Genomic DNA, 16446 nt, shown 5'->3' on the forward strand with positions numbered 1-16446 from the left:
GTGAAGCATCAAAGTCTCTCCCTTACAGGTGAAGCATCAAAGTCTCTCCCTTACTAGTGAGGCATCAAAGTCTCTCCCTTACTAGTGAGGCATCAAAGTCTCTCCCTTACTAGTGAGGCATCAAATTCTCTACCTTACTAGTGAGGCATTAAACCCTCTTCCTTACTAATGAGGCATTAAACCCTCTCCCTTAATAGTGAGGCGTCCAAATTTCTACCTTACTGGTGAGGCATTAAAACCTCTCCCTTACTAGTGAGGCATAAATGCCTCTACCTTACTAGTGAGCCATTAAACCCTCTTCATTACTAGTGGGGCATTAAACCCTTTTCCTTACCAGTGAGGCATCAAACCCTCTACCTTACTAGTGAGGTATTAAACCCTCTCCCTTATTAGTGAAGCATCAAACCCTTTCCATACCAGTGAGGCATCAAACCCTCTCCCTTACTAGTGAGGCATTAAACCTTCTCCCTTAATAGTGAGGCATCAAACCCTTTTCCTTACCAGTGAGGCATCAAGCCCTCTCCCTTACTAGTAAGGCATCAAACCCTCTTCCTTGCTAGTGAATCAACAAAGCGTCTACCTTGTAGGGAGGCATCAAACCCTCTACCTTATTAGTGAGGCATCAAACCCTCTCATTACTAGTGAGGCATCAAACCCTCTTCCTTGCTAGTGAGGCATCAAAGCCTCTACCCTTACAAGTGAGGCATCAAACCCTTTCCTTACTAGTGAGGCCGTGAGGCATGTGAGGAATCAAAGTCTTTATCTTACCAGTGAGGCTTCAAACCCTCTACCTTACTAGTGAGGCATTAAACCCTCTCCTTACTAGTGAGGCATCAAACCCTTTCCTTACCAGTGAAGCATCAAACCCCTCCTTGCCAGTGAGGCATTAAACCCTCTCCTTTACTAGTGAGGCATCAAACCCTTTTCCTTACCAGTGAGGCATTAAACCTCTCCTTACTAGTAAGGCATCAAACCCTCTCCCTTACTAGTGAGGCAGCAAACCCTCTCCCTTACTAGTAAGGCATCAAACCCTCTCCCTTACTAGTGAGGCATCAAACCCTCTCCCTTACTAGTGAGGCATCAAACCCTCTCCCTTACTAGTAAGGCATCAAACCCTCTGCCTTAGTAGTGAGGCATCAAAGCCTCTGCCTTAGTAGTGAGGCATCAAAGCCTCTACCCTTACAAGTGAGGCATCAAACCCTCTTCCTTGCTAATAAGGTATCATAACCTTTCCCTTACTAGTGAGGCATCAAACCCTCTTCCTTGCTAGTGAGGCATCAAACCCTCTGCCTTAGTAGTGAGGCATCAAAGCCTCTACCCTTACAAGTGAGGCATCAAACCCTCTTCCTTGCTAGTGAGGCATCAAACCCTCTGCCTTACTAGTGAGACATCAAAGCCTCTACCCTTACAAGTGAGGCATCAAACCCTTTCCTTACTAGTGAGGCATCAAAACCCCTCCCTTAGTCGTGAGGCCTTGAAGTATTTTCCGTAATAGTGAGGCATTAAAGCCTCTACCTTACTAGTGAGGCATCAAACCCTTTTCCTTAATAGTGAGGCGTCAAACCATCTCCTTTACTAGTGAGGCATCAAAGCCTCTACCCTTACAAGTGAGGCATCAAACCCTCTCCCTTACTAATGCGGCATTAAGCCGTCTCCCTTAACAGTGAGGCATCAAACCCTCTCCCATACTAGTGAGGCATCAAACCCTCTACTCTTACTAGTGAGGCATCAAAACCCCTCCCTTAGTCGTGAGGCCTTGAAGTATCTTCCGTAATAGTGAGGCATTAAAGCCTCTACCTTACTAGTGAGGCGTCACACCATCTCCCTTACTATTGAGGCATCAATCCCTCTCCCTTACGAGTGAGGTATCAAGCCCTTTTTCTTACTAGTGAGGCACCAAAGCCTTTCCCTTACTCGTGAGGCAACAAAGCATATTCCTTACTAGTGAGGCACCAAATCCTCTCCCTTACTAGTGAGGCATCAAACCCTCTCCATTACTAGTGAGGCATCAATCCCTCTCCCTTACTAATGAGGCTTTAAGCCGTCTCCCTAAACAATGAGGCATTAAACCGTCTCCCTAAACAATGAGGCGTTAACCCCTCTCCCAGGTGCAATAGGATGCACCTGGTGTGTACCAACGGTAAGATTTCTTATCCCAACGGGATGAAGAAACTGCACTATTTGAGACTGAATGTGAGAAGGACCTAGGTGTGTATGTTGACAATGAGCTGAAGTTCTTGGGCCATTGCGATAAGAAGGTAATTCAGGCAAATAAATTATTGGGTCTTATAAGAAGGTCGTTCAGACATCTAGACGGCCCTTCCCTCGTAACGATCTTCAAGAGTAAAGTGCTTCCCCATCTGGAGTACTGTCACTCCGATCGCCCAAGCGGCTATCGAGCCGATTAGTGGTGAAGAGGATAAAAGTAAAAAGAAGAAAAAAGTAAAACAAAGGAAAAACAAATTTGTTTAAGTTACTCCTACATAAGGCTAAAGAAAACTGAAAACAATAAGAATATCATATTTCTAATATAAAAAGACTACAGATGATTCTACAGATATTTCTTCTTAATCTTAAGATTTTTCTCCAGATATTTTGCAGTAAATCTGCAGATATTTCAAATTTCTAATTGATCGTAAGTTCTATGGACTGAGGAGGTCTGGCACCACTCATGATGTAAACAAAACAACTTGCTCCATGCAGGGCTGAATCTTCTGATTTCGTGGTATTTCCATCCATAAGGCTTTATTAAGTACACCTTTGTGGTTGACAGTTAATATTGTACTCTGCTTCACAAAGAATAGCAAAGGGTTAAGGTGAGGATTTTATTTTCAACGAACAACAAAATTGAAGATGGATTTAGAAACCAGCGGGATAAAGAAAAAATTTAACAAAAGGAAATACCTTAAGAATAAACTTAAGACCAACTTCGGAAGCCGACAAGAAGGTACGTTAGAGTTTATTAGAAGTTGGGATCAATTTAAAGTTTGCACCGGTCATTCTTTCTCTGTTATTTATATGTAATTCTAAATCTTGACACAATTCTAAGACATTCTTCTTCTATGATATTTCCACCGGAAATTAAGGGTAACCGAGATATTAATTTTTCAATATTATTACAATCTCTTAGTCACAAGTTTCGCCCTGTCTTGTTTACTTTTGGCGGAGTAGGTAGTATTTAACCGGTCTTTATTTTTATATTAAAAATGGTAAGTTTTCACTAATTCACCGGTCTTTGTTACAATATTAAAAATATATTTTTCTGGTGTTATTTGATGATTTTCGAACGAATTTGATTTGATCTGCATTTCCGTCGGAAATCACTAGTTTTTTTAGATTAAACCTCCCCCCACACCCAACAATCATTACGGAAATCGTTGGATTTTTTTTGCAAATAAATCGCAAATAAAATATCAACCATCTAACCTAACCTCCACTTTGTTCATGCCCCCACATCTTCCCTTAAATGCGCTGTAGACGCTTAAGAAGAGAAGACGGAGGTAAGAAGTAATGCGTGAGGGGGTGTCAAACTCCGCCAAAAGTGAACAAGACAGGGCGAAACTTGTGACTGAGCGAATGTGATAATATTGGAAAATTAATAACTCGGTTATCCTTAATTTCTGGTGGAAATATAATGGAAGAAAAATGTGCCAGCTCTTGAACACCTGGAGATAACCGAGAGTAAAATAAGAAAGGTGATTAAAAAATTGAAAAGACATAAGTCTCCCGGTCCAGATGGGTTACATCCAAGAGTCATTAAGGAGATGATGGAGGAACTACTTCAGCCTCTGAGGATCTTGTTTGAAAGCTCTTTTCAAGAAGGAAATATATTCGAGGACTGGTGTATTGCATATATCACAGCTATCTATAAGAAGGGAAGTAAAAGTGAACCAGGAAACTACAGGCCAGTCAGTCTAACTAGTGTAATCTGCAAATTAATGGAGTCAATATTATGGGAAGAGATGATATCCCCCTCCCATATCCCATAGTAATAACAGCGAAAGAAAGACCTGTGCAAGACTATAAATTCACCGAAGTTGAGGTTATTTTGTAGTTTCGGCTAATACAATATACGTCTGGTGACCATCAGCGGTTCGGTAATTATGGAGGGTGTTTTTAGACACAAGTTTTGTACTCTGATTACTTTCACGTCTGTTCATATTCTTTGGCAAATGCTAAGTTTTCAAGATATAGGCGAGTTAAGATAGCTGGGTGTGCCCATTTCGTCACCACTTTTTTTTTTTTTATCCGTTTCATCATCGCGATCATTCTCATCACCATTTCAAGGGCTTAGGACTTTCATTGTGTATTCACTGAAGCTGTGAAGACGTAATGGCTGGTTTACCATCTTTGTGTACATACTGTTACGACCCTCCTTTTTTCAGGAGCAGTATATATCTCGCAAGTGTTGTCAAATTACCACTGGCTGTCCTGTCAGTCTCCGGTAATTTCCCAACGATCGGTATCAGTGTACAGACAAACAACCAGGGGTGCAGTGCTGCCGGAGCTCACCGGAGCGCCACTCCGGCATCTCTGTTTTGTTCAATCAATCAATATTGCCGACTCCTTGTTCCCTCCCGGGAACTCCCCAACAGGGGGTGGCCATGACGGAAATGTATCCAGGCCATTTTATCCATGCACACCTCACTTGCTCTCTCAAACACTCTTCCTCCCCTTCCTGCTCTCTCCTCAACAAACTCTCTAACTCTTTTATCCAAGGTGGCAATTGGTCTACCCCTCCCAACATTCCCCTCTCTCTTGCTATCATAAACTTTTTTTGTCAGCCTGTCTTCATGCATCCTTGGCACATGTCCATACCACCTTAGTGTATTCCTCTTCATCCACTCCACCACACCACACTTCACACATGAAGTTATAGTAAGCTCTATATGTTACTGTAAATCGATATCAATAAAGCAATCAACTTTATTTTGCATTAATAATACATATACAAAACCGAATATATCCTCATATAATTAATCTCTCCTTCAGATCAGCTTACATTTTATGTCTTATCAATATTGTAGAAAGACTTTGGTAACAGGTGCACTTCTAAACACTTTAAAACAGAACTTTTTCAAAAGTAGTTATGTACAGTATTTCCTCGCATAAGAGCTATAGATATGTGACCAATATCGAAAGGATGAGCACATTTGACGATATGTACTACTAGATCAAATATTATATTTGAGGCTTACAGTAATAAGTAAATTATAACAAAAAGAATGATGCAATACATTCCAGAAAATTCTTACTTATTTAATACATAAATTTATACACGGAAATTTCACAAAATTTGCCCAAATAACTGTTGCTTGGGATAGAAAATAATCAAAACACCTAGTTTACAAAATTGTAATATCAGTACAAAATTATGCTACAGCATAACAATACATTGAATCATGCAAGTATCTCGCAAAGACATTTTATTAAAGACGAAAATAAAGAATACCTGTACCTGTATAAAGGTTATTACTCATGTAAGCATCTCACTAAAACAATTTATTAAAGACTTAAACGATACAAAAATAAAAACATTGTTAATATGTCTGTACAGTATTTGTTTTGTATTTTGTTTATTTACCATTGTTTTAATAGTTTTCTTTATTAAATAATTAATACTGTATTCATGTACAGTATAATAATAACAATAATTCTTGAGTCATCTGTATATATGTGTAATTTCTATTCGTGTAAAATAATAACTAACGGTCTGTTAGTGGTGACGAAATGGATTTGATATTGGTGACAAAATGGATTTCTTTTATGATGAAATGGGGTTTTTGGTGACGAAATGGGGTGTATCCAAGATAGCATCTTTCAGTCGCTTCATAAACTGTGATGCGGCAGATGTAAGCAATGTACTGTGACTCAGCGGTTTGGTAAAGGCGGTGGCACACTGGGCACTTTCTTTGCTGGCCTGCAAGGACTCAACTATAGTAACTGGATCCATGGCGAACCTCGTCTAGACGCATTGTTCTTGTTTTCATTGTGTTGGGCAGACATGCCAACAAAACATCTCAGTGTGACGCAAACGTCTTTATCTTGCTGGCTGGACCGTATTTGCCCAACATGTTGGGAGGAAAAGTGCCCAGTGTGCTGCTGCCTTTATTGTGAGGGAGGTGGCTGTCAGTAGTTCGGTAATTATAAGGGTGTTTTTAGACAGTTTTGTAAGCTGATTACTTTCAGTTATATTAAATTTTTTGTGTAGCTAAATGCTTAGTTTCAAGATATAGGTTAGGTTGGGATTTTGTAGGTTTGGTTAGATTAGCACACAATTTCAGCCATTTTTATATTTTTTCCCAACAATACAGTACTATCCCCTAATGAAATCAGTGAAATCTGGGTATTTTTAAGTCCATTTTCAATGAAAACAGCAGACAGTCATTATCCAAATAATTACCGTAGTTTCGACCATCCGTGACTCGTGTTGAGCATTGTGTTTTTTCGATGGTTTAGACAATTTTAAGATACTTTACTTTTATGCCATTTCCCGCGCTGATGACCGAAGATTACCTAACCTAACCTCCTAACAGAGGGCTTCGCCCCCCTGGCTCCCCCGATATATTTAAGTCATTTGCAAGGGAAACATCATCGAAGAAAAGAGTCTTAAAATTTGTCTAAATGACCGAAAAAACATTGCTCAACTTGAGAGCAGTGGTTGGTCGAAATTACAAATTGGCCGAAGTTGATTTTCCTTTATAGGTCCTAATTTACTTACAAAGTGTGGTAGTTAAAGTTGAGGGTTGCCACTTGATAATGGTGTGCTACTAAAGGAGAGATCCAGGTTAAATAGCTTCTTAATGAAAAATATCGATAATACTCTGGAACACTGACTCCTTAAGACCAATAACTGTATGCAAATTTGTGTATTTCTGGATGCCTGAACTAATGTAACTTGCTGGTTATCATAAGTCAGTGTTCCAGAGTACTGTACAGGTATTATGTTTTTCTGGCTGTTTTTGATGTGTTTTGAACAACTTCTGGGGCCAGTTAGGATGTTAGGTTATATAATTTTAGGTCATTTGTGAGGGAAAAATCATAGAAGAAAGGTGTCTGAAAATTGTCTAAACCAGCTTATGAAGTATTTTTCATAAAAAAATTCTGTGGTTGGTCAAAACCATAAATTGACCAAAATTAATATGAAAAATAGGTTTATATAGTGATATACATTGTGTTTCATACGAATTTGACCTTCATTCCAGCAGAAATAAGTAGTTAAGGTGATATTCCTCCCCATTACCAACATTGAGGGGTAAGCCCATGCAAAAATGACTCAAATATCTGTGTATTTCAATTTAACCTAACCAGAGAAATCAGAAGGCATTGACTTGATCCCCTAATGTGTAAACCTAACCTTATCTTAATTAGCATATGAAGGAGGAATTTGACAATACAGACAGTCTGAATTTCACCTTGGACACTTTACTGATCCAAGGAGAGCAAATGAGATCTAAAAATGTCAACAGCTGCGGCTTTGTTCTCAAATACTTGTTGAATTACACGCCAGTCTCCCAACAAGCAACCTTCACAGAGACACACCATATTGCAACTATGCAATTCAAATTAGAGCGTAAGCATGCTGATGAGTATCACGTGACATAGACACTTCTACTGATTGGCTGAGTAAGAAGTAAACATTGTACAATGCTTGCTGTGAGCCTGTATTTTTTAAATATAATAGAAGTCAAAATAAGTAAAAAGAAAAAACTATAAATTTCTGATGGGATTGCTTTAGAGTATTAACCCAAATTGATTTTATTCCACTGAGTGTTTTTTGGCAAATGCTTAGTTTGGGAGTTTTTTTTATTATAAAGCTACGAGAATTCATACAACTTTGGCAGTTATCCAGTTTGCTGGAGTACATTTATTGTTTGCTTCATGTGATATACACATGATTAGTCTCCACCATCAGTTAAATAAGGTAAGGTTTGCTAAAGTTAGATTAAATAAAGTTAGGACAGGTTTCCCTAGATTTTGTTGGTTCACTTGTTTGCGTAATTTTGCCCCACAATTTCTCTTGACTTCAAGCCCTGCCCATTTTTGCATACAGTACATTGTTGTTGGTAATGGTAGTAGGTGATATCACCATAAATATTGTATCTCTCTTATTATTAATTTGCCCAAGTAATGAATATGAAATTCTTTCGACACATCGGAACATAATTATAGTGTATGTACTGTACAGGAAAAATATAATTTCATCCAAAAAGTGGTTGGCAGTACTAAAACAAATATTGAGCAAACTTATTTCTTATGTGAATTAAGACTCAAATTGGGTAAAGGAATAAAAAAATTTGTTTTAGTAAATAGTCTAGACAAGTTGTGTGCCTTAGCTACCACAGAACATAAATGCTTTTTTACTTCATAAAATTTAAGAAATATGCACAAGAAATGAGATTTAATGTGTGAAATGTGAAACTTGACGATTTGCTATTTGATCACCATCTTCTGTAAATAAAAAACAAATCTTCAAGAACTACAACAATCTCTTGCCCTTCACAGGTCATGGTCAAGCATTCCTCCAAAAGCAAGCCATAAAGCAGCAGTATTTTCGCCAGCAAAAGAGAGAGGAGGAGAAGCGTCGCAAAAAACTTCATCATATGCAGCTGAGTAAAGGAGATGGTAAGTTCTAAATAAACAGTAATTGTATAGAAATTAATATGCTAGCTTATAATAACTTATCATTAGAGTACAGTTAAACCCAAATTTACAAATCAGAGGACTACTTTTTTTTTCCTGTTCTATGATATATAATTTGTCAAGTAAAGGTGTAGAGTCGTAAGAGAAAATATAGAATTTGTAAGTGAAGAAAAGTTTGGGGGTGTGGAGAATATAATCTACTGGCATACAAACATTTTGCATTTGTTTCTCTCCAGACTTTTTTTCTGCTACTGGCTTTAAGGCACATAAATTTATTTAAGTTTTTAATAATATGAAGCCAACCCTCAGTGAAATCACAATGCTGTGGAATTTTAAGTTTTTTATATACTGTAGACTGTCCTTGTTCCAGTTTTACATTTTTTTTTTTTACACTTTAAAATTTATTATAAGCACTGTTAAACTAAGTTCTATCACTTGTATATATGTTTGAGGGCACTGTGAAAGCAAAGTAAGATCATAATTAAACAAGGAGTACAGATCACAGGGGTCCCTGACTTACGAATGCCTGCTGATACGAATGATGTCCCATAATGTCAATTATTTGAAAAATCCTACATAAGTACAACTGGTTTATAGTATTTATGTACGGTGACAAGTTTGTGTGGAGTAGAGGGGAGGCGGCACATGGGGAGTGATGCATCACGCCCAGCCACACCTTGAGGGAGCGTCAGTACACTTCACCCTCACCTCAGTAACGTGCGTGATCAAGTGCAAACTGTCGTTTTTTGCTTATTAACTCTCTTTTTCGGCCCTTATCATGGCTCTTAAACACAAACCTGATGCAAGTGATAGTAGTGCATCCAAGAAAAGGAAAATAATTACAATGGAAGTGAAAGTTTATGTATTTAATGTTCTGAGAAATGGCGAAACACCCTCGGTTAAAACGTTGGGTTTCAGTCGGTTATCGGTCTGGACAAACAGAAAATTCTTGAAGATGTAAAAGGGTCTACACCAATGCACTCAACTGTGATAACAAAACCAAGAAATGGATTGTTTAATGAAATGGAAAGATTGTTAGTGATATGGGTGGAAGATCAAAATCAATGGGATTTGCCTCTAAGTCTAGCCTTGATTCAGTAAAAAGTGATAAGCTTGTTGGTTAAACATGGTGGTGAAAGTGATGGGGGAAGATTTTGTTGCTAGTAGGGGCTGGTTTAACTGGTTCAAGGTAAGAGCAATTGGTGTTTGGAAAAAACACTGCCCACAGTTTGTCCACGATTTCAGGGGCTTTGAAAATGATGTTGGGGAAGTGTCACAGACAGTGGTAGATGTTGGGAACCAACTCTAGCTTGATATTCATGAGGATGATGTCACACAGTTGCTTTTGTCTCCTGAATGAACTGGAGAAGCAAATTTTGTCAGAAGATGTTGAGGAAGCTGAAAGTCCAGAACCAAAGGGATTCATTCCAAAGGAATTGGCAGAAGGTTTCAGGCTTATTGAAGAAAGATTGTTTAAATTTCAACAGCAAGATTCCCCCAGATTCATAGAGGTATTCCTGAATATCTGTGATGCAACAGAGAGATTTCTGATGAAAAGAAGAAAGTTTCAGTTCAACCAACCCAATAAAGCCTCTGTCACTCCTACAAATGGTCATCTCTACATGCAAGCCAGTCCCAGGTTTCAGTATAAGTGTTCAACTTAAATTTTTAGTTTCCTTTAATGTATTTTGTCATTCAATTTCTTCTTTTCTCTTCAATTAAGTGATTTGAGATACATAAAAGGACTTAGGCTATGATATATATATATATATACACACAGTATATATATATATATATATATATATATATATAGACTTACAACTAGACTTAAATCCATTGCGTACTAACCCTGCTGACCGTCGTCAGTGAGACATAAGACTCACGACCCGTCGTGAAAAATATTTTCAAATGACTATATTTCTATGCAACGCTTCTGTCCGGGCGAGAGGGTGTGGCGTCTCGGTCCTTCATGGGTACACTCACTCAGTGGAGCTTTGTTTGTGTTTGGCTATCGATTATCCTATACTGATCAGCGCTTGTGAACTTTCGTTATTATCATATTTAATTGACTTTATAATGACTGAAGCGTAAAAGTGAGAGTGCTGGTGGTGTTCCAAGAAAGGAGACAGGCAATTACTTTTGAGATGAGAATGAAGATAATAACACAGCATGAGAATGGAAAAAACAGTAGCAATCTGCATTCGACCTGCATATTATATCCACTATTCTGAAGGACAAGGGTATTAGGTGAAGTAGTGAAAGGAACAACACCTATAAAGGAACTATAATATCAAAAGAAGACAAGGTCTATTAATGTTATGGAAAATTATTGGTGATATTGATGAAGACCAGATACAGAAGGTGACCCTTAAGCCTTTCAACCAACAGGCTAAAGCAAGCCTGTTCCAAAGCCTGAAGGAGCAGGCAGAGATGGATGTGATCAAACCTTTACAGGAAGTCATGGGTGGTTTGATAGATTTAAGCCTTTACAGTCCCACAATGTTAAGGTGGTGGAGGGCAGCTAGTGCCGATGTTGGTGCTGCCAAGCTTTGGAGGAGTTAGATGATGTGATTGTGGAGGGTTTTGCCTGAGCAAATATTCAATGTGGATGAGATCGTTATTGTGGGCGCACTGGCGGACATACATCACAAGAAAACAATGCCAGTTCAAGGCATTCATGGACAAATTACTTCTGTTGGGGAATGTTGTGTTTAAATACAGCTTCCTTCATGATCTATCATTCAGAGAACCGGGCTTTAAGCGTCAGCAAGCTACACTGCCAGTGTTTTATTGCGTAACAAAGCTGGGGTACCCTAGTACTGTTTGAGGATTGGTTCAGGACTTGTTTCATTCCACAGCCAAGGGTATTGTCTGCAACAACAGATTCCATTCAGATTTTACTGATTTTTGGATAATGCTCGGGACACCCACCACCCTGGACGACATGCCTGATGTTGGTGAGTGGCATTCCACCTAACTACCTCTATCATCAACCCGGATCAAGGTGCTACACTTGCTAAAGCGTGTTATTTCGCACGACCTCTCAGGCTGTTGCTATGCTGAATGTGAGAAAATGTCAGACAGTTATGGAAGGGTACAACATTTTTCATGTAAAGAACATTGAGTGCAGCATGGGATCAGGTTACAAAACATTGCATGAATGGAATATGGAAAAATCTGAAAAGATATGTGCACAGTTTCAAGTTTAATGAAATGAAGTTATTTCGGATATTAGTAACAAGATAGTGGAGTTATGTAAACAGCTGGAGTTAGAAATTGATACTGAAGATGTTGGACTAGTTGGTTTGAAAGTGTAGCAGAAGAGGCTCAGTAACGAGGATCTTATTGAACAGATGCAGAAAAATTGCAGGAAAGAGAGAAAAATGTAGAAGAAGAACCTACACCCCCAAAAAACAGTGACAATATGAGAGAGCATTTGCTACAATGTAAAGGAATGCAAATGCTTGATGAGCATGGATCAAAATTATAGCGATGTCAAAGTTGACAGAATGATCCAAGATGCAACTTGCAGAGAAATTCATGAAAAGAAAAACCAAACTGTGCAGTCTAAATTGGACATCTATTTCAAGAAGTCCCCAGTGCTGTCTCCTCCACTACCAGTGCTGCCTCTTCCTCCCTCAAGATGAACCAATACCTTCAACCAGCAAGTCACAGCAATAAACTAGTCTGAAGAAAGCCATTGATGCCCCACCCAGCCCTGTCTCCCTGTTCTCACATACACGAGGTTTAGCATACACGATTCGCAAATACGTGGATTGCCCCGGCCGAGTGAATATTCTGTACATTGAAGTAATTAGCAGGTTGAATGCTGGTGAATCAAGACACCGCCCGGCCACCCCACACACCCTGGCCACCCTGGCGCCCTCACTCAGTCGTCTCGCAACCACGCTTGTGTTAACATCAAGCATTGTAGGTCGTACCCTGATTTTTTTTTACCAAAAAATTAATTTATGTTATGCCTTGATGATAAGGTCACCCAAGTTTTGAGATTTGAACAACAAAACCTCAGAAAAAACACTCTCTATGTCCTATAAATCGAAAGTCGCTATGCCTGAAACACAGAGTGCCGAAGGCAAATTGTTTACCATTTATTATTACGACACTTTTACACTGAACGGGGGTAGTTTCAACAAAAATATTGTATATTTCCTTCAAGTATTTATTCAAGTCAATTAGGAGGAATAATATTATTGTAATACAACAGTTTTTACTGAAATCGTACTGTGTAGCTAATTAATGTACAACAATTTTATCTCTTGAGCAAAATATATGACGTTTATATTGGCTGTCTTGCAATGATTCCAAGCAATGCAAATTATAATCTCAACTTTGGTCTGAGATATTATATAAGATAAAACTGTAAGTCTAAATAAACCCCTGCTGAGTAGATGGGGGAGGAGGAGGGACGGAGCCAGCCAGCCAGCTAGGGGTGGGGGGTTGGGCGATATGTTTGGCTAGTTTGAGCCGAAGGTCTTTGTGTGTTTATTTAACAGTCCTGGCCACGCCTCCCATTTTAAAAATGCCAGTGAAATGACCTGGGAGAATATAATTAACATTGGTGGATTCTGTAGACACGATTAATTTGAATAGTAACATGCTCTAATTTGCACTGGACATAACAATTTTAGTGACATAAGAAATTAGTACATGAATTCCAGCTTTGCATTTAAGGTCATTTATTTCTTTAGTGCGGTGTATGTAAATGATGAAAATATATGAAGAAATTTATGTAAATCTACCCAAAATACAGTTGAAAACTTTATATTATATTATAAAATGTACTACACAGTATTGTACACTAATGTGCTACATTTTTATATTTTGAGTAAAATATATGATTTTTATGGTTCAAATTATTGGTTGTCTTGCAAGGATTCCAGCAATGCAAATTATAATTTCCTAATCTTTAGTCTGAGATATTATATGTAAAATAATTTTAAAGAATAAAGTTATCACCAATCTTTGTTGGGAACACAAGGAGGGGAGGTTAATGAGCTAGGGGGGGAACAGGGGGAGGTGAAGTGAGGTGACAGAGTGTGGTGTTTGTTTTTTATTTGAGATAAGATGTATATGGCCCTGAATGCCTATGTGTGTTTATTTATCATTACTTCAGAGTGACTAAGCTCTTTCCATAATTTGTCACCCAAATCGACTCTGGGTAATTCTACATTGCTGGGATTCTTGTAAGATAGTGATTATTTGAATACCTGTATAAACAATCTATATTTGTACAGATATGTAATAATTCTAAGTAATTGTAATTTGTATTTGTACAGCAGGTACAGGTTTGTTCCATGGTAAAAATCTTTTTGGAACAAATCTAAAGAAAGCCAAAGTCATTGTTTTCTATTATGACTTTATCCCACTTTCCACTGTATGTCACACTTCCAGCAAAAATATTACATTTCCATATGTATTTGAGAATACAGTGGTCCTCGGTTAACGTAACACAATCCGTTTCAGCAGGTTGTTCTTTGTTAACCTAAACCATTGTTTCAATGGGTTTGGGTAATTGGGTTCCAGTCACCGAAAATTGCCTAAATTCAACAAAAATGTAGTAGAAAAGCTAATCCTACTTTGAGGTGTGTATAGAAGGCTCCTGGATGATGATGATGATGGATGATGATGATGATGGGAATTAGAATGGGGGTGGAGGAGAAGGAAGAAGAGAAGGCATTGGGTGGAAGAGAAGTCACCCCATGGCACCATTTCACCCATAAAATTTAGTTCTCTTAGTGGTTTAAGATTGTTTTTTTAAATCAACACTGCACTGCATTATGAGTATTGTCAAATGTGTGTAAATATTTCAAAATGACCACACTTGCTTGGAAACACAGAAAAAAGCATTATTGAAGAGAGTCTCAAGCAAGATGTTACTCCAGGAAAACAGAGAGACTAACGCTTGTTTGCTGTGTTAAGAGGCTGGGATGCCATATTAAAACTAGTCACTTTGATTTCAATTATGTTCACAATTGTTAAATGACTAAAAAATTGAATATTAAACTTTAAAATTATTGAATAGTATAAACTTCTCTTGATATTTACTAAAATAGTAAGAAATTTAAGCCCCAGAACCGACAATGTATTACATGACTAATACTAAAGCTGGTTGACTGGGCCAGTGCAAGCTAAAACATGTTGAGGTTGAAACAGAAGAAATTGCTAATCCCTAATTTTTTTTTTTTTAACCGACTTAAGAATCTTATGGAGGCAGTTCGTTAACCGGTGGCGTCAAACAACTGGACCACTGTACAGTAGTATTCATTCAGTCACAGTTATGTAAAGATACTTGTGATGTAATATTTTATTTAGGTGTTTGAAAATGTTGATCGTAGTTTTTTTTCAAATTTAATTAACAAAGATTGATGTTTCAAGGTAATGAATTTAAATATTTATAGTATATGATTAAATAAACTTAAAAATGAATATTTTTGTTTTACATCGTCTCTGTGTATACCATATCATGCATTTGGTTACTTTGGTTGCTATGATGATGAAGAGATTCTGTTACTGCAAAATTACAGCTGGTGTTGTGCTCATTGCAGTTACTGGAATATTTTTCATCCTAACTAAAATGGTTACCTTTTAGGAGGTCACCCCAATTTTTGCAATATAATTTGGTCTAAAACCACCACAGTCATGTAACAAGGACATGGGGGGAGGGGGGGGGGTAAAAGGATACGGATTTTTACATTCACGGTATTCTGTTACTCTAAACCCAGCGAGCAGCAGGCTTACTATATAGCATATATATATATATATATATATATATATATATATATATATATATATATATATATATATATATATATATATATATATATATATATATATATATATATATATATATATATATATATATATATATATATTTATATATATATATATATATATATATATATATATTTATATATATATATATATATATATATATATATATATAGTATATATATATATATATATATATAGTTATATATATATATATATATATATATATATATATATATATATATATATATATATATATATATATATATATATATATATATATATATATATAATATATAATATATATATATATATATATTTATATATATATATATATATATATATATATATATACAGTAAGTTCTGCTATAACGGTTTTGATAATCTAATTTGTTCTAACGCGATTTATGAATTAGTAACTATATTTGTATAACGTTAACGCTTGTTTGCTATAACGATTTTGCTTACTATTTCTCCAATTTTGTGGTATTAACTGTGAATATTATTATTATTATCCAATTGGGAACTGGTATCAGATTCAGTCAAGGATCCAATTTGTATGTTATAGTTCGTCCAGTGTGTTTATTTAAATAACTTGTACAAGCATAATAATCAAAGGATTTAGCGCAGTTCATAAACCTTAACACAGCAAGTTCAGCAAGAGATACTGGAGAGGCAGAATTTAAATTTTACTTAATTTTTCCAATGTAATGCCTCACAAAGACAATATGTTCTCAGCTTTAGTGTAGAAACATTACGTACTAAGGCTACTGTCTCCTTAAATGTATGTTCAACTCAATGATACAGAAAATAAGGATGAATGTGGGCTTCAGAGCCATAAAGAATATAATACCCAGGATATAAATCAGCTACTGTAAAGTCTCATTTTAATCATGAAACAATGTAAAGAAAGATTTACTTTTAGTTAATCATTTGGAAGCAAGTTGGCTACTTTTAAAACAACTTTCCAAAGTATGTCAATTTTCCCAGTATGAACCTGAAGAAGCAGTTGAA

The 16446-nt window shown here is 36.9% G+C and overlaps 1 protein-coding gene across 1 annotated transcript in view; it reads left to right on the forward strand.

Annotated features, from left to right (window-relative positions):
- Window positions 1-2642: 2642 nt before the first annotated feature.
- The window catches only part of LOC121863744, a 14953-nt gene continuing 1149 nt past the window's right edge, over window positions 2643-16446 (forward strand). The window contains exons 1-2 of the mRNA XM_042362510.1: window positions 2643-2947; window positions 8506-8625. Of these exons, the coding sequence (XP_042218444.1) occupies window positions 2854-2947; window positions 8506-8625 (214 nt within the window). The 5' untranslated portion in view covers window positions 2643-2853. The remainder of the gene's footprint in view (window positions 2948-8505; window positions 8626-16446) is intronic.

This window comes from Homarus americanus, unplaced genomic scaffold (assembly GCF_018991925.1).
Source record: "Homarus americanus isolate GMGI-L3 unplaced genomic scaffold, GMGI_Hamer_2.0 scaffold48354, whole genome shotgun sequence".
NCBI classification, from domain to species: Eukaryota; Metazoa; Arthropoda; class Malacostraca; order Decapoda; family Nephropidae; genus Homarus; species Homarus americanus.